At 40.2% G+C, this 26046-nt stretch overlaps 1 protein-coding gene across 2 annotated transcripts in view; it reads right to left on the bottom strand.

The window, feature by feature from the left end:
• LOC124280559 (CXXC-type zinc finger protein 1-like) overlaps positions 1-26046 on the bottom strand; it is an 85222-nt gene that overhangs the window by 42542 nt on the left and 16634 nt on the right. For both annotated transcript variants that reach the window (XM_046716506.1, XM_046716507.1), the window contains 5 exons: positions 13424-13524; positions 11951-12075; positions 11284-11373; positions 2007-2075; positions 1691-1782 (listed from right to left, as the gene is read on the bottom strand). In XM_046716506.1, the coding sequence (XP_046572462.1) occupies positions 1691-1782; positions 2007-2075; positions 11284-11373; positions 11951-12075; positions 13424-13524 (477 nt within the window). The remainder of the gene's footprint in view (positions 1-1690; positions 1783-2006; positions 2076-11283; positions 11374-11950; positions 12076-13423; positions 13525-26046) is intronic.

Here is a 26046-nt window from a genome sequence, read left to right as displayed (position 1 = left end):
GTCAAAGTACACCACAGAACAACTCACTTTCTGTCCCCATGTATACCAACTGTCACTGTCAAAATATACCACAGAACAACTCACTTTCTGTTCCCATGTATACCAACTGTCACTGTCAAAATACACCACAGAACAACTCACTTTCTGTCCCCATGTACACCAACTGTCACTGTCGAAGTACACCACAGAACAACTCACCCTCTGTCCCCATGTATACCAACTGTCACTGTCAAAGTATACCACAGAACAACTCACCCTCTGTTCCCATGTACACCAACTGTCACTGTCAAAGTACACCACAGAACAACTCACCCTCTGTTCCCATGTACACCAACTGTCACTGTCAAAATATACCACAGAACAACCCACTTTCTGTTCCCAAGTACACCAACTGTCACTGTCAAAATATACCACAGAACAACCCACTTTCTGTTCCCATGTATACCAACTGTCACTGTCAAAGTAAACCACAGAACAACTCACTTTCTGTCCCCATGTACACCAACTGTCACTGTCAAAGTACACCACAGAACAACTCACCCTCTGTTCCCATGTACACCAACTGTCAATGTCAAAATACACCACAGAACAACTCACCCTCTGTTCCCATGTATACCAACTGTCACTGTCAAAGTACACCACAGAACAACCCACTTTCTGTTCCCATGTATACCAACTGTCACTGTCAAAGTACACCACAGAACAACTCACTTTCTGTCCCCATGTACACCAACTGTCACTGTCAAAATATACCACAGAACAACCCACTTTCTGTCCCCATGTACACCAACTGTCACTGTCAAAGTACACTACAGAACAACTCACCCTCTGTTCCCATGTATACCAACTGTCACTGTCAAAATACACCACAGAACAACTCACCCTCTGTTCCCATGTATACCAACTGTCACTGTCAAAATATACCACAGAACAACTCACCCTCTGTTCCCATGTACACCAACTGTCACTGTCAAAATATACCACAGAACAACTCACCCTCTGTCCCCATGTACACCAACTGTCACTGTCAAAGTACACTACAGAACAACCCACCCTCTGTTCCCATGTATACCAACTGTCACTGTCAAAGTACACTACAGAACAACCCACTTTCTGTCCCCATGTACACCAACTGTCACTGTCAAAGTACACCACAGAACAACTCACCCTCTGTTCCCATGTACACCAACTGTCACTGTCAAAATATACCACAGAACAACTCACCCTCTGTTCCCATGTACACCAACTGTCACTGTCAAAATATACCACAGAACAACTCACCCTCTGTTCCCATGTACACCAACTGTCACTGTCAAAATATACCACAGAACAACTCACCCTCTGTCCCCATGTACACCAACTGTCACTGTCAAAGTACACTACAGAACAACCCACCCTCTGTTCCCATGTATACCAACTGTCACTGTCAAAGTACACTACAGAACAACCCACTTTCTGTCCCCATGTACACCAACTGTCACTGTCAAAGTACACCACAGAACAACTCACTTTCTGTTCCCATGTACACTAATAGTCACTTTCAAAATAACAACCTGACTGACCTGAAAACCAGAAGGATGACACATAAGCTAACATTTTTTTACACGAGCAAATATTTGTCTTATCAATTTTACTTTAGTGGCTGCTGAGTGAGGGTCACTGAGGACCAAGATAACCAACGACTACTCACTCTCCAAAAGGGATGTATTCTGATTCTGTGATGCTGGTCTCAGTGTTGGATGAGTTCTTCCTCTGCCACTGTTTGCTTGTCAATGACAGTCCCTGCACAAACATCACACAAATACTTAACTGCACAATCTCTCATTATCATCAATTCTACATAGCATTTTTAAATCATTAAATTAAATGTAGAGTTAAATACTGAATATTACATTTGAAAACAAATGACATGAAAGTCTGTGTTAGCATTTCCATTTCTTCAGGATTTCACAATCATAGTCATGCATATGTATAAAGAAATTATTTTAACTTTCCAATATACTCACAAAATTTGCACACTGTCTCAAGCGACACTTTTGCCTGATTTTGTTTGGGCCGCCAAACTTTTTCATATCCTGAGATACAATGAAAGAAAATAAGCATTAACACACTATTCCTTCCATGTACCTTTCAAGTGCGATGAGCACATGGCAGACCCTATTGTGTTGTTAAAGAGTCCTGGGTGCCGTTGTACAGGCTACGGTGATCGTAACTCCCAAACCTTAACATAGACTTACGACTGTCGTAGCACTAAGGTTGTTTTGTACAACAGCGCCCTGATGGGGAAGATTACACGTCAAAAAACAAATCAGGGTCTAGATGAATAAAACAAGAAATAAATGAATAGTTAAGATTGATTGTAACATCTTACAGGCAAAGACAAGACACCAAGTAACATGGACATTGTGGACATCTAATCGTTGTCAGGACATATGGTGTAGCATCATGTATTTCATTTCGAAACCTTCGACAAGAGACACAAGTGTTATCTCCCCGCCACCAGGTGGCGCAAACAAGCTTTTCCGAAGTCTTGCATGAATTTGCCATTCTCCATTCCCAGCTTTTAGCTATCGGCCGATCCTTGAAGATCACAGTTGTTTTACTCTTTTTTTGCTGGAGGATAGTACTTTTCTTGTATATTTAGTATTTTTCCTTATCCTGACTCATGCTTAATTGCTTGTCTTCTTCTTCTTGCGAACTATAGTGGAACACTTGAATCCCCTTTTGAAGCTCCCTTCAAAAAAGTGGACGTAAAATCACTCACCCCATTTGCCTCCCTTGAAACCATCTTTTGGCGCGAAAAGGTCACATGATCGGCCATGCTTGTTCACTCTCTCCTTCTTTGCCCTAGTGGACGGTTGTGAGAGCGCCTGGGTCCCCTATATGGCATATATCCTTTGAATTTAGGCTGTTATACTAAATTAGGCTGTATAAGGGCTTTATCAAGGATTTACCAGCAATATGGTTTGAAATTTATTCTAAATTTGTCCGTTTTTCACGTTGTTGACAACATGTCTCAAATTGTTTACATTTCATGAAGACTTGCATTTCTTGCAGGTTTCAATTGTCGGCTGCTGATCCGCATTTACTATGTCCTAACTGCACTTCTATATGTTCTTCCAGCCTCCCCTGTAATCTTTGTCAGCATTTATCTCAAATTGAATTTTGTAATCATTTATATTCTGTTCATAGACGTGCCCAAGGACAAATTGAGACGGCAGTTATTAGTCATGTCTCAACAGGGTGAATGCGCTAATAACCGTGGGTTGTTGTCTGTCGAGGTACATCATTCCAGTGTGCTGCCGGTGACGTCTGCTGAGCAGATAATTGAGGGTTCCGGCCTTAGGAAAAGATCTTCTTCGACTCAATCATCCTCGTCGCAGTCTAAGAAGACCAGGACGCCGTCTGCTGCGAAGACTAAGACGTCTTCAGACAAGTCTACAGTCAAGTTGTCAATGGGGGCAGCGAAGAAGTCGAGATCCTTCGCCGCAGATATCAACCCATCGGACGAAGCAGACGTGTACGATGAGCCGCCGATCCTCATCCCTGAAGTACCGACCAGGAAGAAGACGATGTCTGCAACTATATCTACGCAGTCAGACGGCCTATCTGCGCAGACTGCAACTACCAGAGAGGACAGGCAGCCCTCAGATGACACCTCAACATTATCAGATGCGGCGTCATCTGTACAGCAACAGCAGTTATCAGCGCAGACCTTCAACCCGGGCATCTTTATGCAGCAGTTTACCCAGCAGATGATGGACCTGATGGAACGTAGGTTCGATCAGGAGAAGACTGCAGAGAAGCAGACGAATCTGGAAGGAGGACGAACAGCGTCTACACCTCAGCGGGATGAAGGATGCAACCTGCGTGAAGAAAACGTTCGTGAAGGGAACGCCCAGATGACAACAACGATCGAGACGAATCTAGCAAAGGCATTCGCAGAAGGACCACTGGTGAAGACACTCTTGGAACCAACAACCAAGAAAGAACGCCTGCTACAGACGAGGAGCATTTGCGAAGGCATCGCAGATCATCTTCATCCTCGGACTCAGACAAGCACCAGAGGTCTACGCGTTCACCACGCAGAAGAGATTATAAGCCTTCACGAAGGCATACAACTTACAGATACAGGTCACCATCGCGCAGATGCTCGGCAAGATCTTCATGGTCGTCACCACGCAGATACAGATCACCTAGTACATCTCCAATTAGGCATTCACGAGTGCCTACACGCAGGCTTACACATAGATTTCCACCTAGAGATCAGGACCAACAGCAACGACCTGCGGAACGAGACACATCGAAACCGGAGGATGATGGAGGAGTTATCTTCTCAGATACAGAGATCAAATCATGGATGGTCTGGAGCTTGCATCACCATCTAAGGAGAATAATGAAGCCGACACGTACATGATGTCTAACGACGATTGTGACACGTTAACACTGCCACCCATAGATCTGGTACTGGACGTCCCAGATAACCTCAGCTCAGCCTTCAAGAAGGTAACGAAGTATCAGAGTCAAAGCATTCCACCGTTTAATGCTAAGAGATTTTCACTACACAATATGGAACCATTCATGAAGGCCCCAGAAGTAGATGAAAACTATAAACTCATCAATGACGCTCGAGTCAGGACTTATAAAGTGGAGGACAAGAAGCTAGCGCAACTAGACACAACCACTAGACGTACCTTCTTTGGATTAGCCAGGTCAAGGGCCATCGACGAAACCCTAATTGCGAAGTTTGCAAACTCTTCATCTGAAGAAGATCAGATGATCTACTCAGCCTTATTAACTCAAAAGAAAGACCAACAGTTCATGTCAGAACACCTAGCGTCTACATCGGCGGGATTAACACTGCTATGAAGACAAGGTCTACTATCAGCCTGTAAATGGAGTGAGAAGTTTACCAAACCACTATTCAGAGCTCCATGTGCAGCAACAAATATCTTCGCAGGAGAAATTGGGAACGTGGCTAAAGAAGTTACGAAGGAGTCCAGAGAAGTGATGATGATCAAGTCCATCGATACACTGGCCACCGTTATCAGACAGACATCTCAGCGCTACTCTGGCAAATCTAAATTTGCAGGGATTCATGGACGTTGATGGACAGGGTCGGAACGACAGGAGTCTTCCACCCCCAGCCGTTCCCATACAACCCTCACCATTGGGTGGACGCCTTCAACTTTACTGGAAGAATTGGGGAATTCTACAAGACGATTATGTATCCCAGATACTACACACAGGATACAAGATAGAACTGCAAGCGGTTCCACCTTTAACAAGCACTCCTCAGATGTACAACTATGCTACCGATCAGAAGGAGAAACTACTCGATGCCATTACAACTCTACTCGACAAGAAGGCAATCGAAGAAATACAAATCGTCACACCAGGTTTCTACTCCCCGATTTTTCTGGTCCCAAAGAAAAACTCCAAGGAAAAGTTCCGACTGATTTACAACATGAAAAAGTTCAACCAGGATCATCTAAGAAAGCCCGCAAGATTCAAAATGGTACATCTTCCACAACTCAGACAGATTATCCGTCCGTCAGATTATCTAGCCAGCATAGATCTACAGGATGCGTACCTTCACATCCCAATACATCAGGACTCAAGGAAGTACCTACGATTCCTGTTCAACGGACGTCACTACCAGTGGAGGGTACTACTGTTTGGAATATCGTCGGCCCCCTTGTTTACTCGAGTGACAAAGCCCATCGTCAGTTACCTACATCATCAAGGTCTACGCAGTGCGTTTTACCTCGACGACGGGATTCAAGCTCATCAAGATCCCAATCTACTCAGACGGCAACTGACGTTTGCGATCAAGCTACTCACTCAACTAGGATGGTTAGTAAATCATCTCAAATCGGAATTAGAGCCTACACAGGATCTACAATTCCTAGGAATACGAATCGTCACTTAAACAAATCATCTATTAGTCCCGGAGGACCGTTGGATCAAGATACAACAGATGATATCGCAAACACTACTCTCTCCGTTACCACTACGAGAGTGGTCCACTCGGTCTCCTCACGTCAGCGCAAGATATGACACGCAGAGGCAGATTACTGTTGCGCCCACTACAAGTGTTTGTCAACGATCATCTAGACAGTCTACCGAACGAGCTGAAACCATACCTATTATGGTGGACACAGAAGTCGAATGTCTGCGCAGGAACCTACTTAGCAGAGCCGGGATCCAACACACATCTCTACGCAGATGTGTCCCACCAAGGATGGGGAGCTCACTTAAACAACAAAGTGGCATCGGGAAATCAGGAGCAGAAGCTACACATCAACATGCTAGAGTTGAAAGCAGTCATAAACGCCTTACTACACTGGCCCAGCATACTAAGGAACGCTCAACTGATGATCCATACGGACAACTCCACAGTGGCGTTCTACATCAACAAACAAGGGTCAACAAGGTCAAGAAGCATGTTGGACCTCAACTTCAACTATTCAGCATAGTAGACAACCTGAACATCGACATAAAAGCATCACACATTCCCGGAGCCAGAAATGTGATAGCAGACGCCCTATCCCGTCTATGAATCCGTCACCGACGGAATGGATGCTACACCCAGAGGCATTCAAGGACATCATTCGGACAATAGGATCCCCACTGGTAGATTTGTTCGCAACCAAGTTCAACAAAGAACTACCAACATTCGTCTCTCCGGTCCCAGATCCTCAAGCATGGGCAACGGACGCCTTGAGCATAATGTGGGAAGGACTAAACGCGTGGAGCGTATCACGACGTGCTTGAGAAAAAGATATTCCACCAGAGCGGCCAAAGCAGTAACTTTAGCCTTACGCAGAACAACCCGTAACTTGTATGATGACAAGTGGCAAAGTTTTGAGAAATACGCTCGGAATAAAGGCTTCACTGCAATAGAAGCAACACATCCTCAAGTGGCGGAATACCTTTGTTATCTTAGACAGACAAAACGATTGAAGGGATCTACACTCTCTACATACCTAGCGGCCTTGAGCTCAGTTATCACGATGAAGATGGGTATAAAACTGACTAAAGTACCAGAGATACTGGCACTACTACGCTCACTCAAGTTGGAAGACCAACAAAGAAAATTCAAGGCGCCCGCTTGGGATCTCAACGTGGTTCTACAACATCTTACCAGCGAAGATTACGAACCACTAGAAAGGACATCATATGAGAAATTAACTCATAAAACACTGTTCCTCGTAGCCTTAGCTACAGCGGCAAGGATGTCAGAAATTCATGCTCTAGACTTCGAACGAACAAGATTTGACACGCATCGTGACACAGTGCATCTGGGACTAAGATGGGGTTTTATAGCAAAGAATCAACTGCCTGGTCAACCAGACAGACAATTCCATATCCCAGCACTTTCGTCGATATTAGGACCACAGGATACGCAAGACCGATCCTTATGTCCAGTCAGAGCATTGAAAATATATCTACAGTGGTCTAAATTGAGGAGACGAAAATTCAAACGCCTTTTCATCCCTCTATCTACGGAGACACCTACGGAAGTCTCACGTATAACCATATCAATATGGATAAGAGCTGTCATATTGAGAGCCTATAAAGCAGCAGGACTTGATCCTCCACGAGCCTCCAATCCTCATGAAGTCAGAGCACTGGCATCCACGCTAGCTCTGCACGGAAACTGCTCCAAATCAACAATAATGGAGGGCTGCTTCTGGAGGTGGGAGACGGTGTTTGCCAGCCACTACCTCAGAGACATGGCTACAGAGGACGTCTCCGGCATACACAGTTTGGGCGGCTTGTTGTAGCAAAACAATTGACGGTACCTCAAAGGCGCTGAGATAAATCTCACCCTTTTGTCACGTGACTTGTAAAAGCCAACACTCAACAGAGTACGGTTTAAGAGTCCATGCGCACGTCTAGGACAGACTAGCATGAGTGATGGACCCGGTACTTGTAAGGACTTACTTGTACACGAAGTAGGGTCACTTCTCCTCTTGATGCAAGCATCAAGAGTTGGAGTTGTATAAATCCACACAGAATGTCAGGAGAAGATTTCCAGGATAAATCTGTCAAGTTGTGGTCCCCCCACACTCATCAGAGGAAGCTGGAAGAAAGGACAAATGCCATGAGAAGTTCCCAAGGGGGTATAAGGACGTAAATCAGCAGAGAATCCAGAGTGGCTTGACCCACCACCGTTTCCGTCGGATTCTACAAGCAATTAAGCATGAGTCAGGATAAGGAAAAATATGTAATGTCCTGACTAAAATTGATATTTTATACTTATCCTGACTCATGAGGTTAGCCCTCCCAACCTCCCCTCATGGCACTCTGGATTTCCCTGCAAATCCAAGTGTCAGGGCTCGAAATAACAGAGAGTGAACAAGCATGGCCGATCATGTGACCTTTTCGCGCCAAAAGATGGTTTCAAGGGAGGCAAATGGGGTGAGTGATTTTACGTCCACTTTTTTTAATGGAGCTTCAAAAGGGGATTCAAGTGTTCCACTATAGTTCGCAAGTTCTTATCCTCCTCCAATCCCTCTGTTTCACAATATACTGGGAGAAATCTCAGTTTGTGCCATCACAAAGGACAAAATTCCTGGGGTTTTGTATAAACTTCACAGAAATGATCTTCTACCTACCAGAGGAGAAGGTGGATCAAATAAAGAATCAGTGCAGGGAGGTTCTACGATCTCACACAGTGACAGTGCATCAGGTGTTTCAGCTGGTGGGAAAACTGCTGTCATCCATTCAGGCCATTCTTCCTCAACATTGCAGTGCAGATACCACCAGATGATTCAAATAAGAACTTTGATTCAGGTGAAGTCTTACGAAACCCCATTGACTCTGGATCACGAGGGGAGAGAGGAAGTGGATCAGTCAGATGGATCTCCCCCACTCCAGATCTGACGGGTGGACTCGGACGCCTCCAACAAGGGTTGAGGGGCCGTATGTCAGGGTCAGACAACTCAGGGTGTGTAGAGCTCCACAGAACAATCATATCACATCAATGAGAAAGAGCTACTTACAGCTCCTACTAGCTCTAAAATCGTTCACAAAGAACAAGAAAGGAATGTGTGTACACATGAGACTGGACAACCAAACTGCAGATGCTCACATAGTCAGGGAGGATGAAATCCTGTTTGCGGAACAGCCTCAAAGGATAGAGAGAATGCGAATCTCTTCAATAAGGTTCCTACAGGTAAACTGGCTATGCTGTTTGTGTTAACCTCTGTTGGAAGGGCATCAGAGATTCAACAATTACACACAAGATATATGTGTATCAAAGAGTATAGGGTAACCTTTGGCAAAAAGAACAAAGACTTGTAGGCCAGGGAAAATACATAATGTGTTAGAATTCTTTAGGTTTGAGGAGGACAAGTCTTTGTGTGTAGTTGAACGTACTAAGGATATTTGTCAAGGACTAGATTATAGCGGGTGACCTTGGACATAGTCCTGCGCCATTATCTGCTCCTGAGTTATGTGAAGCCCCATGGGCATGTGAAAACTTGCACCATAAGCAGGTGATGGAAAAATGTCATGAAGGAGTCAGGGATGGCGGCAGGGTTCACAGCACACTCTACCAGGGCTGCCTCCACTTGGGCAATGGGTCAAGGTATCTCGATTGATGATATCCTGAAACAGGCGAATTGGTCAAAGTAATCAACTTTCAGAAAATTCTTATTGTAGGACTCAAGAGGTCAACACTTTCCAGCAGGCAGTTTTGACCAGGTAAACTTTAAACTAACACTTGCGTATCTTGCCAAAGGTTGCGAAATTGTATATTTCATTAGCTCACGTAGTGAGCGCCATGAAATCTTAATTTCATGAGTAACCGAAGGCAAGATATGAAAGTGTTCCCACCCACCCATCCCGTTTGCTTGCCTTCGGTACTAAAATATTTCGCCTTGTTGCAGGAGCTAGCCATGGATGGAGTCTGATCTCCGATGTGTCCTGAAAGTCTCCGGTGTGTCCTGACAGTGTGGGTTCCTTTGTGGCCTGATAGTGACTTTTACACTCCACAAGTCCATCCATTGTTGAGCATTAAAATTCTGGTTGATGAGCTTTGATCCTGTTTTGCTTCTCGCTGTTCTCCTGCAAGCTGAAAGCTGGTAATGGAGAAAGGCGAATTCTCGCGAGGCTTTGAAAAAGCTGGTTTGCGCCACCTGATGGCGAGGGGAGATCACATTTGAGTATCTTGCCTAAAATTATGATTTCATGGTGCTCACTACATGAGCTGATGAAATCTACAGTACAGTCCCACAACTGACCCACTGTACACTGTGATCTCAAACATGTCTTCAGGATGGTTCATACACACCAGTTAAACAATTCTTCATCACACAAAGATACATGTCTCAACTTCCAGTGTTTCAGTATGATACATCAACCATAACAAACTTCACCATTACACTATCAATACATTCTTTCTGTTACATACAATATTATGTCACCTCACAAATACCATTCAATGTGTAATTTTACAACTCTGACAGATTTTAGGCTTTGTTCAGATGGTGAAAGGACATGGCCATAGAATATATAAGAAACATGGAAAACAGGAGGATCTGCATTTATACTTATCATCAATAAGAACTTGTCTGTGAATGTATTGCAGCAACCAGAATGTAATAATGTCTGTAGTATCTGGTCGACTTGTTCACTAAAGAGAGGTAAGTGTATCTGGCATCCTGTACTAAAACCCATGCACAATGCTACACTTTAGCAACATTTGTGACCATTTTCTGAAGGCTTGCAATCTATAGTCACATTTATGTTATCTTTCATAAGGTAGCTGGGAATACTAGATTCTAGCTTTTGATACTGGTCTTTGTACTGTGCCTGTAAAATGTGTAGCAACACCACACAAGGACTGTCAGTACTCAAACAATATGAGTAAACAGACTTCACCAGTTTGGCTTTAAATGGCCCTCTGTGAAATACGCTGTTGTTTAAACATGACTTCGAGGAGTAGTAAGGGATATCATTCTAAATGATCTGTGATCAAACCACATTCAGCATTCATGATGTGTGTTCAAGTACGACACATATCTACTCAAATATACTGCTATATGTATACACTTGTCTGAGGAAACAAGTCCAGTAAAATGCTGTTTGGTTTTCTGAGCTCAGCACTAACACTAAAATCTAAAAGTGATGCCAAGTTTGGGTTAATACACTCAAAAGGTTTGGGTGACATGTCTCTTTTTATGATGGATATACCCCTGCTCTGGGGTTCACTACACAACTGGCACAACATACTGCATCTGGATATTTCATACGGGAAGCTTCATAGCTCACCTTACAGAAATCACACCTTCCACAATCCTCCTTTCTGTGGCAGGAAGCACACTCACCACACCGACGTGTTGACTTCTTCTGCTTCTTTTGCTGGAATACAGAGTTAACCTCCATCACTGGATGGTGCAAGGAAATAACATAAAAGCACTTGTATTTGCCATGTTGCTGAGATGGCAAGGTGGCACCCCAAGGATGTTGTGAGTTCAATAAGAACACGTAAACATAGCAATTACTCAGCTGATATTCAGAGTGAGTGGGTGGGTTACTGAAGGCCAATATTCTAACCCGGACCTTCACGGGTCGCAGATATTCAGAATGAGTGTAACATAAAAAATGCTTTGAGAATCCATTAAGACTTCAGTGATCATTTTTTAATGCTGTTATTCAAAATATTATGATTGTATGTTGTCCTGCAAGCAGTATTTCCAGATGCCAGGTTGACCCAAAATGTGTATGTTTCAATCAATGTCTATAGTCAGACAATAAATGAGTAGCTTCAGAGATGAGACTGGATATTCGACAGATTGACAGAAGAAAACAATGCTGATTTTCTAGCAGTTTTGGACGAAAAAGTAATTACTTTTGATATCACCTCCTTTGACAACAGCAAACCTAACAGATGGTCTAACATTAATGCTGAGAACCGAACAGTATTGCAGGTATTTACCTTATCTCTAAGTTTGCTACTTGCATATTCTGTAAGGTAGTATTTTTCTGCATCACTGGATTCACTCTTCAACTTCTCCTTTGGCTTCTTTGGCTTGTATACAACTTCCAGTGTATTGTTGACATCTGATTTCAGAAAAACATTATAAGTAGACATCAGATATAATAAGGCATCTAGGAATTTGTCATCACAGGTACTACAGACGATGGAAAGAAACAAGCACTTTTGTTTAATGCCATTGATTCTCAATTTCATTCTTGAATAATCTCCAACATGTCACACTAACTTCACTGCTAGAAACTCAAAATCAACACTTCAGTGTCCCACCCTACAGCAATATGCTCAAAATTTCATCCTCCAACAATGAATACTTCTTGCGTCATCATGAATATATATTTTGAAAGAATTTGACATTCAGAAGATTAAGCCCAAAGGCTTCCAACAACCACTGGTGTATTTCAACCTAACAAAAGCAACATAGCATAGGCTACTACTCCTTAAAGAATGTAGTTCACCTTGCTATCATAAGATTATCATCATTTGTATTCTCAAGTTTTCTACTTAAAAGAAATACATCTGCATAAAAGGCATAGTGGAAATAGCTTGCATAGTTTCATTGACCAACAATAATTTTTTCTCAAGTTTGGGGGTATTTTTTAAGACTCGAACTTGAGATGATTATGACCTTCGAAAGCATCCCTATTTCCAGCATGATTATTTTGGTGTTCATTTTCCATCCAGAATCAAATGTTAAACTACTCACCCACTATTTTGCAAGTACATATGCATGAACAAAAAGCATTATCACTTCATATTCATGGATTTATTTTGTCCAAAGCGTGAGAAATCTAACAATCGTTGTGACTGTTAATATTCCAATATCCCTAGTTATCCATTTTCGTAAGGAGGGTGACAACTGACTACCCTGTTCCACCACTTAAGGCTTCTGCGAATAAAGCCTGTGTAAACTGGGTTGGATGTCATGCAAGTTAGTGATTGTATTATGGAACTTCAACACAACTGCAGACCATTATTTCTTTGGAGACCAAGTTCCAAAACACATGGCTGGTCTATAAAACCTTGTTCTCATATGATGTGAAAGATCCCAATACTTTGGTAATAAGTTCGTTGGAAGTATCTGAAATCACCCTGTGACTGAAAGAAGATCAGCCTGGGCAGCTAGATACTTGTACTTGTATAACTGATTACTGAGTAGTTAACAGTCATAATTACTTACTAAAAAAAACTACAGATTTTCAAAGTGTGCTGATAGCCAAAATACAGGATTAGGTGCAGTGATATCTTATAAGAATTACAAGGTGTTATGGCAGAGGATCAAACTAAAGTGAATCTTCATGGCATATCGGGGAAAAAAACCACTTGTTTTATCACTGTTCAAATACATGTAAAAAAAACCTTCACATTTGCAGAGGCAACCTACATAACTCTGCGATAAACATCTCATCAACTTACTTCTACATTTATCACAGTAGTATCGTTTGATAGAGCGGGCATCTGACTGTGTGATGCCAATACAGTCACCATGGTACCACTCCTCACAGTTGTCACACGCTCTGGAAATAAAACATATCCTTTGTACCTTTCATGGTTACTCAAGCAGACCTATTCCCACTACTTCCCAAAGACATCTTACCTTGACCACAAGAAACAAGAACTCTTTCATCTCAAATGCCATGTCTCATGAATCTGTATCCCAAACATGTCCTTGTATAAGTGAAATGAAATTTGTTCATATATGTACACATACAGGGTTCCAGATAAGATGCATATCTGCGTAAAATACACATGGATAATTCTGATATAACCATGAAAAGTCATATCAATGGGTGAAAGATACACATTATAACTTTCTCAGAATACGAGTCAAATTTTGTAGACATGCATGAACCAAACCGGTCAAAATATTGATTCAGTCCGACACATCCAATCTTAAGGTCTTGAACAGTGTTGGCGGTCTGGATTGTAGTGAAGATTGTCGAGTTTTTCCGAATGATCTGCATTAATATTTCTAATTCACGTTTGAGGCACGATATGTTTAAAAGCTGGCCCTTAAACCCAGTGATACTATCACAACTAGTCCATATCAGTAACAATACAGCTTTAGGGCTACTGTAGATTACATGGCCCTTGGGTAGGAATACATTTAATACACACTAGCTCAACGCGCACTATCATATATTTCCTGCAGTCAAAATGGCTTACCAAAAAGAAACTCATTGAGGTTTTTTTAAAAGGAAAACTGTTAGCAAGGAAACATTAGTTTCTGCTATTATCAACGATGTAATTGACAATGTAGCTAAACTCTATATTAAGAAGAAACACGATGGGAATAGTGTCACTGACAAAACGATTTCTGGTTGGAAGTCAAATTTCCCGTGGTTGCATGTGGAGCAAAATGATGTTGTGATTGAAATGTTTAATTTGTGAGTAGTTTTAAGTGAAAACGTGTGGCCTACAAACGTACAGAAATTGACAATCAGTCCAAAAAATCTAATAAAAGCTGCTTAGTGCTATGTGTCTCTGTGAAAGTAATAAAACCATGCATCTATGAAATAATCTTCATTATATTTTCATTTGGTTATTTTACTCCTCAGTTTTAACTTTGAGGAGTGAAATACCCCTGAGTCAAATAATTATCTGGACCCCTGCACATGTGTAGGATATCTCAAACTTTGGGTCTCAACTAAGAAAAATACTATTATATTTGGGATTGCACTTTCTTAGTAAAGTACAGATTCTAGTACTTTTTCGGTTGAGTCCCATCCGGGATTTGAACCCACACCCTCAGAGTCAGGCACCTAATCGCCAGCACACAAAGTCAGATGCCTAGACCGCTCAGCCACCGCGGCTTCCACAAAATGGAAGTATGACAACTGGTAGTCTAGACTACAGACTTTGTGTACCCCTCTGATAAGTGTTAAGTGGTGATTAGGTGCCTGACTCTGAGGGTGTGGGTTCGAATCCCGGATGGGACTTAACCGAAAAAGTACTAGAATCTGTACTTTACTAAGAAAGTGCAATCTCAAATATAACGTATGTTACATTTGACCACTTTCTAAAATGGCATTGTGTATTTCATAAGAAAAATACTGTTTGATTAATAATTGTAACTCAAACTTCTAAATCCTTCAGACCCGTGAAGATCCGGGGTAGAATAGGTCTTCAGCAACCCATGTGCTTGCCATAAAAAGGCGACTATCTTGTCGTAAGAGGCGACTAACGGGATCGGGTGGTCAGTTTCGCTGACTTGGTTGACACGTCATCGGTTCCCAATTGCGCAGATCGATGCTCATGCTGTTGACCACTGGATTGTCTGGTCCAGACTCGATTATTTACAGACCGCCGCCATATAGCTGGAATATTGCTGAGTGCGGCGTAAAACTAAACTCACTCACTCACTCACTCTAAATCCTTCAAATGCACACACATTTCTCAGCACTAATTGCAGTGTTCAACAAACACTGACAATTCAAAGACACTGAGAAAATGATGGTTGTTGTCAAATATTTTGTTGGCAGATATTGTTTTTGAGTCAAAATTGTTTTACAATTTTTAAACATGTGAGTAATTTGGAAGAAAACAAGCCACATATTGGTAAATTTGCTCAAATATTGTTTTCCAGTTTTGGGAAAACAAAAATTGAATTTTTCATTTAACATTATTTTGATATGTCAAAATGTGTCGATACTTCTTATGATGAAGTGTTCAGGAGATATTTTTAAAACATGAAATGTAATCAAATCAAACGATCAAAAAGTGTCCTTTTTGGCACCAATTTTTAATTTATTTAACTGCTTTATTTGAGACATACATGACACTGTTTGCAAATACCATGGCATATAAGGATAGTATCAAAGATTTGCCAAAAGTCAATGACAACAGAGGTCAATTTGAAGGCCAATGACAACTTGAAGGTAAAGTTCTACAGTAATACATAAACAAAATAAAATACAAACTGCTACAAATTCACATAAAACTATCATTACTGGTTCTGGGTATGCTTGGTAACCCCTTACAGAACACATAAAGAAACAAAATTATGCAAAAAATACTGTTCCCCCTGCAAATACCCTGGACAAATGACATCAACTGACATTCAGAACACTTATGATGAAACTACTAATGTCAATACCGAAGATGTGCACCATATAGATTACATTGTCATTACAGTGAAACACAAAATATGTTCAGTTCAGTAGATTTTAACAGTATAAATTTCATAGTCCAGGCCCCGGGTCATGAAAAAATCTTAAGTCTAAAATTAGCTTAGCACAAAAAAAATCTTAAGTCTAAAAAAATTTGCTTAGCTAAGATTTTAGATATGACTGGATCATGAAACTCTCTCAGTAAAATCTCAGCTAAGACTAAGTCTAAGACAGTTACCATGGCAATTTTAGAATGATGTAATCATGTCCGGTCACTCTAAATTAATTGAGGAGAATAGTTTAGTAGCAGGCACCTGCAGAAATGTTCCAAACAAGTCAACTGATGCTTTTATCCCTGTCATGGTGAATTTTAGTGTCTTTAAGGTTGGGATGTTTTCAAAATACACCAACACTAATGCCTAAGTGTGCTTTCTGCCATATTGCATTGGATAGTGTTTTCAAAATCACGTTTCGTGAAGGCCAGTACTGAGACGCCTCTTACATCACGTATATTTCCTATTCAGCTGTGACAAATACATCACTGAATTCCTCATACATTTTAGTATCAAATAAGAAATGGTCTTTGTCACTAAAACCAAGTGGCTAGGTGATATGAAACGAACGCTGTGCACGAAAGACAGCACTTGCTGAAATGTAAACAAAGAAACATTGAGACTTTACACTGTGTACTGCATTTTCTCAAATTTCAGACACCCATTCGTCTATTCAGTAGAATGCATAGGCTCAATACTTTTAGAACATACATGGAAATAGTATCGTAGCAAGAAATAGCAAATTAATAATAGATACAATACAGTAATGAGATATGTTTATACGAAATTGTCAAAGTTTCTGTGCAGCGTGACACCATGACTGATAAAACATATAAGAATACACAGATAGTCAGTTTATTCTGATAACTTACATCACACATTCATGTACAAACGATTCCAGAATCAACGGAAGTGTTCTCGCAAATTCCTGTGTACCCATGTCAGCGGAGCTGCCATTTTGTAAGAAATCGGTCAACGATAGTGATGTCATAAACGTTAACATTGTTGTTACATATTTGGCAATTTCTTTGAGGTGAAGGTCGGTTGAATAAGAGTAAACACAATCGCCATGTCCCACCGATTACACTTTCAGTGTTATAATAATATATATTTTGTGTATCGTTCAGATATTTTTTCATGAAAATTTCATTATCTACATTTATCCTTGTTCTATATCATGTCCATGGATAAAGAATAAACAGTATTTATTCTTTCAAGGGTTTTGTTTGTTTGAATAATATTTACATAGGAAATTGACATACTGAGTGTAGTAGACCATATTTTAAACCCTTAAACAAGTATTAGAAGAACAAACGTAGGCGTAACTGCAACATGTACTTAAATAGTTCCTATCATGTGCAATACAAGCCATTCGGACCAATATTACAGTTGCATATGAACAGGTTAATGAACAGCGATTTAACTTTCATGACCCTGGGGCCAGGTGTTGTGAAATATTCTTTTTAATTTACGTCAAATTGATGCCAAACAGGTGCACGTGTTGTTCACATTAAGATACACCGTCAAACCGTCTAATTATGGATCTATTCAGGACATTATTTAAATGGTAAAATCAGTCATTTTAAGTTCTGTCGAAAGAGTGTTAAATTCAGATATAGAAACCGAAACCTTTTATACACTTCATGGAAATTAGTTGAGATATATACTAATCAGCATACCAATGTCGTCTTTTCCGAAATACATAAAACAAGCAATGACGTCAACTCCAGTGTTGTAGTCTTTTCAGTAATTTCACTACATTGAAGATATGGCTAGTACTCAGTTAATAATGACGCAAAATTAGTCAAAATACATCTACACAAACAGGAGAATATGTGAATATAAGAACTAATTTACATATCGAATAGGGCCATCCAAATCGCTTTTACGTGCTTTCTCATGAAGTATATTGTCATTTTTTCTTATAAATTGTGAAACTACCAAAACGTATCCGCTGACATTGGGGCACTTTGTATTGGAATAGTTTGGTTCACTGTGAACAAAACATAAGGAAAATATAGCGTCCATATCCACAACAAATTCTCTCCAAGTGACCTGAGTTACACTGAGCTAGTATTAAGCATAGCAGAGTTATGCCCCCTTATCTATATACATGCATGACCTATCTGTCGTCGTTTGACGTCTTACAAGAAAATCCATTTTCGATATTTATTGCGAGTCATTTTTAATGTTGAGCGTATAATGTTATGCGGAAGCAAATAAACCCATTTCATATACACTTTTGTTGTTCAGATATCAGGCTGTATTTTCTTAAGATAAAAATTACAGACTTTGGCAATTTTTAGACTTAAGTCACTTTCATGACCCCGGGTCCAGGGGGAGGCAGCTGAAAAATTTGAAATCGTAGCCTCCCCAGTACTGATTTTGTTTGACTGTATTTTCAGTTAATATGATGTCTTGGGCTCATGAAATGGCCTGTAATACTCTCAGATTGTGGTATCAGGTTTTTTTTACAGGCCAATATATGTGGTAGGGGTCTGCGAGCATTTTCGTCACATTTGTTTTGCTGCCAATCAACACATCAACGTAATCATGGATAGTTTTACTACTATCAATCTGATCACTTTCATTTTGACTTCTGTGAATTGCTGAAGGATGCAGAAAAATGTTGACATATTAGTTGATACTTTTGATGTTTTATGACACTTATCTCTCCTAGAGTAATGGCTTGGGCACAAAACAAGTTATTTTGTATGGTCATGTTGTGGTTATGTAATGTAATGTAATGTACAACATTACATTACCTCAACATGACCAGTGTTCAAGCGAGGCTGCGGCATTGCGTGATGCACGCATGATATTCAGATCTGACGCAAAACAACTCATATGTATGCGTCCGTAGGCCGCATTGAATTAATTATGTATTGTAAATCAGTTTCGTGTTGTTTATTTTTCAGAAAATTTATTATCTATTCTTGGAGTATCAAAAACTTACGTCATTTACGGATCGAAACGATGTCAACTAAACCCGGAAGTTTATCTTTTATCATTCACAACGTACACGGACTAAGCCGAATGTTTTCCGAATGACAAACCTCGATTTGTACATTAAATTTCATTTGTTAGCTTATTTGCATCAACCAATCGTATTACTTGTCACTTGCCAGCACGTTTGTCATCGTGTAGACTCAGTAACTAAGCATGGCTGACCGCAAACGAAAATTAGCTATAAACGAAGAAAATAAAGAAGGTGGGACTTGTTCATTATTAAAATTCTTGCCGAAACTTCGCAAAGTGGAAGGGAATGACAGTGATAAATGCAGTGAGAATGATACCGTGTCTGCTGTTAGTAGAGACAATGACAGTAGTGCTAGTGTCAGTAGTGAGAAAGATTTTCAACAGTCATGGCTCAAATTATACACGTGGTTAGATTATGACCAAAAGTCTAACATGATGACGTGTTCCCTGTGTAAAAAACACAAGAAAAATAATTCAATGACTGGGGGTAATCAGAATTTTAGAACTAGCACGTAGAAGAGACATGCAACTGGGGTGGACCACCGAGTAGCTGTAGAAGCTGAAAGTATGAAATCTAGTTTTGAAAGAGTCGTCAAGAAAGCTCTAACTGAGAAAGAAGAAGCAATAATAGTGGCGTTGAAAGCAGTTTGTTGGTTGGTAACAGAAAATATACCAATCCACAAATATCAATCACTGATGAAATTTCTCTTTCATTTGCAAGTTCCAAAACTAGATAAATTAGAAGTTGGAAAAATGCAAAAAAACAGACAGAGTATACAGCTGGTGAGTTACTAGAAACTCTTGCCATGACCATCAGAAGAAACATTGATAATCAGATACATCTGTCTCCATTTATCAGCATTTTTGCTGACGAAAGCACGGATATTGCAATGACCAAGAAGTTGGTTTTGTACTGCACAGTAATAGACCCAGAGACATTTAATGCAAGCACACACTTTCTTCAGAATGTCAAAGTTAGTAATGGAACAGGACAAGTTGTCTCCCAGGCCATGTTTGACTGTTTGGAAAAGAGGAGCATCCCAGTTTCACAAGTAATGGGTTTAGGTAGTGATGGTGCAAAACCTATGACAGGGAGAGGTAGTGTTACAGGACATTTTCTCAGACAGAATACAATGATGATCAATTTCCACTGCATTGCTCACAGATTGGCTCTGGTAAGCTCACGGGCTGCAAGTGAAATTCCTTACATGAAGGAGTACCAGGACACCTTGACTCAGCTGTTTTACTTTTTTAAAGGCTCTGCAAACAGGTGTGAAAAGCTGACAGCAATGTAGGAATTGCTTGAGGAACCAAAATTGAAAATTAAAGAAATCCACGAAGTGCGATGGATGGCTATATACAAGGCTGTGGAAACAGTCTACAGATCCCTGGACAGTCTGATATCATTATTCAGTACAGGATGCCAAAGCTAAAGGATTCTGTGAGAAGCTGGGAAACAGTGACTTCATATCCATTACCTACATGTTAATGGACATTCCGCCAATCATCACTGAACTGTGTCAGGTATTTCAGAAGGCAAATCTGGATGTGTCTTTGGTGCAGGTCAGGGTGGAACAGTGCACAAGAGTGCTGATGGGGAGCACTTGCACAAGACATACACAGAAGAGCTGAAAGAGCATCTTGTTACTGTGGATGGTAGACTGACATTTAAAGGCAATCAGATCATCACTCACTGGCAGAGAAATATTGACAATCTGAGAAAGAATTTTGTTGAGAAATTAATTGAAAAACTGAATGATAGGTTCCCTGCTACTGACAGTGATGTCATGTTTGCTTTTGGCACTCTAGCTTTCAGACCACTGTCCTTCCTGTCAAGTCAAGAACTTGAGAACTGGGGAAATGACAAAGTGGAGCGTCTGCTTGACCACTTTGGGCAGGAGAAAGTACACATACACAAGGGCCAAGAGTCAAGAGCACCTCCTATCATTGATCCTGAGGAAACCAGGAAAGAGTGGAAGCTGTTGAAACCCTTGACTGTCAACTGTGGATACAAGAGAGACAAGATGACAGAACTGTGGAAGCAAATTAACGCTTACCACAAGGAGGATTTCCCAAATATGTTGCAGTTGGCAGTGTTGGCAATGACTGCTGACTGTGAGTGAGTACCCACCAGAACGTAGTGAAAACAGCAAGAAGAAACAGGCTGTCACCAGAGAGGTTGGATGATCTGTTAGTGGTTGCTTGTGAAGGACCAGACCTCTTGAACTATGACTTCACACCAGCACTGAAATATTGGAGAAGCCTCAAGCAAAGAAGAATGTCTGGCACAGTCAGCGAATGTTGAACAGTGATCACTGTTGTGCTGTGTTCATGGTTGTTGACTTAATCAGGTTAATGTTTAATTGTTAACTTTCGTTTCAAGTGTGAATTTGAACTTTATAATTTGAGCAGAACTGTTTAAAAATTGAAGAGTTTTCAGATCATTTCCTTATAGGCCAGTAGAAACTGCACTGAACCTAGACATTTCTGATAACAGGCCAAATTTGTGTTTAACCTGACCAGAAGGGTGTTCTTAGTCACCATAAAAAACCCAAAGAAAATCAAGGTTGGGGAAATATATTTTTTGTGTATGGTGTTGGGGGTGGGGTCTATTGTCCTTTCACCCACATTTCAGCATGAATGCGCTTGTCACGGCTACATAGTTCATAACAAATTTTTGGTTTATCTCCATACTGGTTAGTATTTTCATTTATAAACAAGCCTACTTTCAACAAAATGAACAATATTTTAATTATTTACCGATGTCGGCCATCTTGAATTTAAAATGGCCGCCATTTTAAATTCAAGATGGCCGCCATATCACAATCAAGAAGGTCAGCTTCCATTGACTCTACTGTCATGAGGTCGTGAATCTCAAGGTTTATGGTTTCAATCATTTTTGTTATATTTCATTAACTTGCTCTTTACATTGCCTCATTTCAATAAGAAAAATTCAATGACATCAATCTTTTGCAATGTTTGAATGAGTTTTGGATCAAAACTCTGTGTGAAGGAAATGGAGCGAGATGCAAAAACTGTTAGCCTTTCTTGACATCAGTTTGCTTCTGGTTAATCCTGTCTATCAAATACATTGTTGTACCTGACTGATGCTGTTGGCAATCTCATAATACACTGAATATTTTTGGACAGTATCATTCCACATGTGATCGTCAAGCTCCATTAATTTTCTGTCAGTTACACTTTATTTCGAGGCGTGAGTAGACAGAATATGATAGTGATTGCTGTGAATAATGCGGGTCGAAGTTATAAATATCTGAGGGACACACGATTTCACTGCTGCTAATAGAAACATTCTTTTTTAACATTTTGAGTAAAATTACCGTCTCGTTGTTGATACCAACAGTGATTGTTATGACATAAAAAACAAAACAAACACAGGTGCACATTATGGATCAGAAAAATCTTTATTAGAACGGTAACGGTAACTGCCAGTTGTCTTGTGGTCTGAATTGGCCGCGATTATTACCCCAACAGAAGTCATCAGAACATAAATACCAGCAATTGAAGATATACAGAGATGAAATAACAAAGCAGCAATGCAAAATCTATACAAGTGAGCAAGCACAACTAATGTCCTTGAGACAGAAATTCACACAAACTTATTTTTATTTTATTTATTATTATTATTATTATATGATATTTGTATAGCGCCAATATCCAGCTTAGCTCAGCAATGCGCGTTGTTTTTCCCTCGATCATCGGATGTCAATCTCAACGGCACATCATATTTTTCAACCTCAACTCCCTGAGGACCATACAACTCTTGCAGCCATTTAGGCGCACACAGTTAATGTGGCTTTCTCATCCTTACGAGAAACCCATTCACAGCTGGGTGGACTGGGACACATAGTCACAGTACGTTGTCCAAGTTTAGTGCATGTTGCTGTACCCGCAACTTGGTGTTTGCACGTATTCATGCGGACACCATCTGGTCATATACCAACAGATTCGTGGGTTCTTTTAAGTGTACAGGGTTGTGTACTGTACACTAGGGGTTGTGTCAACACTGAAAGAGTCTGTACACAAAGTTGACTCCAGGTGGGCTCGATCCCGGCACCTTAAGCTCGCTGGATCACTAGCCTGGCGTCTGAGATCGCTCGCCCATTGCAACCAACTATTTATAGATATAAGTTGTTACTGTGACTTCATGAATAGATTGGTTGCATGTTTGCTGTGATAAATCAGTGCCACCAAGACATCTGTGTCACCCACTTCTGTATTGTTCTGTGCATGACACTATCAACATAGATCTTGCATATGTCAGCAATGATACCAATCCTTGGACATGGTATATGCTGGAGAAGTGCACATCCAACGACTACGCCTGGTGTTGTGTGTGTTCTTCTTCTTTGTGGTACCGGTAATGTGTAAGCAGATATCTGGCCAGGACAGACTTGGGCATTTTCTCATGGATCCATCATCATGGAAGAAAGCTGTTGCAAGTTCAAATGAGAAGACATCTGGAGATGGAGGACCACTCACAAGAGTTGTTGATAGTAATCGCTGACACAGCTCCATTGATGACATCCTCGGCTGTGCCCCGTCTGATAGGCGGACACAATTCTTCATGGTGGTGAATCAAATGTGACTACTTGTGATGCCTTCTTCAACACCTTTCCAAATGTCATCCCTGTCATATTTGTGCAGAGAGCAGTTATTTGGTTCATGCTGAATCCTTGTGGGTGATGTTGATTAAGTCTCCTTGAATTTTGCCTGCTCTGATTAGACATTGCTCTATGACTATGTCTCTCCTTAAGTGTCACTCCATAATTGCTTTGGGTTTCTTCTGATTGTAAACAGACCAGCTTCCATAATTACTTTCAGACAAGCACAGACAAAGACAATCCTGAAGATACAATGTGCAGAATTTGGCATAGTTGTTGTGTCCAGATGCTGCAAACAGGGGTAACATGCCTCCTGTTGGTTGCTTTCAGATGTAACTGCCAGTTCCCAGTGCGCTCTGCTCTTATAAACATCCTTACAATGGAAACAAAGTCCATGAACATCAGTCACAGCTTACTTGTCCTTGATAGTGATTTCTTCTGATCTTTCAGTTCAAGCAGTTGCACATGAAGCTGTTTGAGATTTTCATGGGCTGTGTTATCAACTTGTGATTCATGGTTCATGATTCATGATTCATGTCTGTCAAGGTCACAACGCTTGGTCTCCCCTCTACTTCTGCAATAGTGATCCTTGATCCAAAATACTAAAGGAGGCGGCGTTTAAAATGCTTCAGACTGTAGGGTGAGATCCCAGTAAGCAGATCAGCAGCATACATATCCAACAGCTACTGTAGAGTGTACAGCTTTCCATTCTGCATACTTTCTGGCAGCAGCTCACACCAGGAACTGAAGGCTGTGTTCTTAATGTTTCTTGCTGAATCCTCAGAGTTTGTCCTTGCTGTCCTTTCATGCTCATGCAAAAAACACTCCATGCAATGTCTGTGGTATGTTGCCTCAACTGCACCAATGTTACCAGCTGGAACATCAACTGCCTTATCATCGAAGATCTTCTCTCACAGAAGTTGAGAACAGTCTCTTGCAGAATACTTTTTTCCCTCTGCTGAAAATATTGATATTGCTGATTGCTGAATTTCTATTTGGATGTTATTGAAGGTCTTCCAAATCACTCCCATTTCCTCTCCCTGATCTCAATACACATGGCTGGGTATTTTCATTGATGTCTACTTTGTGAGCTTTCAGTATGGTCGATTATGCTGAGTATGACTTTCTGCATTTTTCATGGACAAAGTTAATTTTTTTTTATTAAAGAGTTGATTGTAAAGAATCATTACAAAGAGTTAATTCTTTGAGTAGAGTGTTCAAACCCTTGCCTCTTAGTTTCACTTCTCCTGAACCATTGTGACAAATGACACGTCATGTTGGAGATCGAAACATATCTGTAAAGAAAATAAAAAAATCAATTAAACTTATGATTAAACATAGGCATATTTGGACATGGTAAGACATATTCTGTGGCCAATTATTAATTAGAAAATATACATAAACCTGTTTCACATCTTAGATATTTTCCCAAAACATCTGCATGGAGTAAAAATAAATACAAATAAGCATATTTTGACATGGTAAATTACAAACAACTTTCTGTTTTAATAATCAATAAATAGAATGCATATTATGTATATTCACTTAAAGAACAGTGGAAATGAAATGCTATTTCATCTCAACTTCAAACATAAAACTTTACTGGTTGTTTAACATGCAAGTTTGTTGCACATGTTTTGTAGTTTTGTAACATTATCTCAAACTATCTGCATTGATATACTGGGTTTCAATGGAGAAATATGTATTGAAATATCACCTCATAAGTAAAATATTCCTGAATTATATAGTTCCATAAAAGATAACACTATCAAAAATATTTTTGCAGGTGATATTCTAAGTAAAACAGTACATTTACATCTGAAGGGTTTTGACATACACATATCTATAATTTGTTGTCAAGAAAATATTTTCTGCAGTGTTTGACCTTGACCTCGGCATCAATACAGGCTTTTTATTAACTTGAAACATAATTACTTTTGGGGACTAATGTTAATGAATTAGGCAAGCATAATTGATGTATAATACCAATAAGTGCTATGTACCTTGTAGTGAGGTTATAATTCAATATAAACAACTAATTATGAAAAGTAAACATAGATGGCTGCAGTCTATTTATAGTAACACCATGAAAAAAGATCTTGAAGTCTTTGATTTGACTCTAATGTGTGTAAAAACTAGCCCAGAATTAACTTGCCAGTATATGGCTATTATTTTTACTGCATGTAACTTTGTAACTGTAAGTTAAATTCATACTTGCAGAATATAACATTGATAGTTTGGCACTGTCATCATGTTTCTGCTTAGTGGTTGCA

The sequence above is a fragment of the Haliotis rubra genome, unplaced genomic scaffold (genome assembly GCF_003918875.1).
Source record: "Haliotis rubra isolate DU_JTF1 unplaced genomic scaffold, ASM391887v1 Scf27, whole genome shotgun sequence".
NCBI lineage: Eukaryota > Metazoa > Mollusca > Gastropoda > Lepetellida > Haliotidae > Haliotis > Haliotis rubra.
This window is presented reverse-complemented; position numbering and strand designations above follow the sequence as displayed.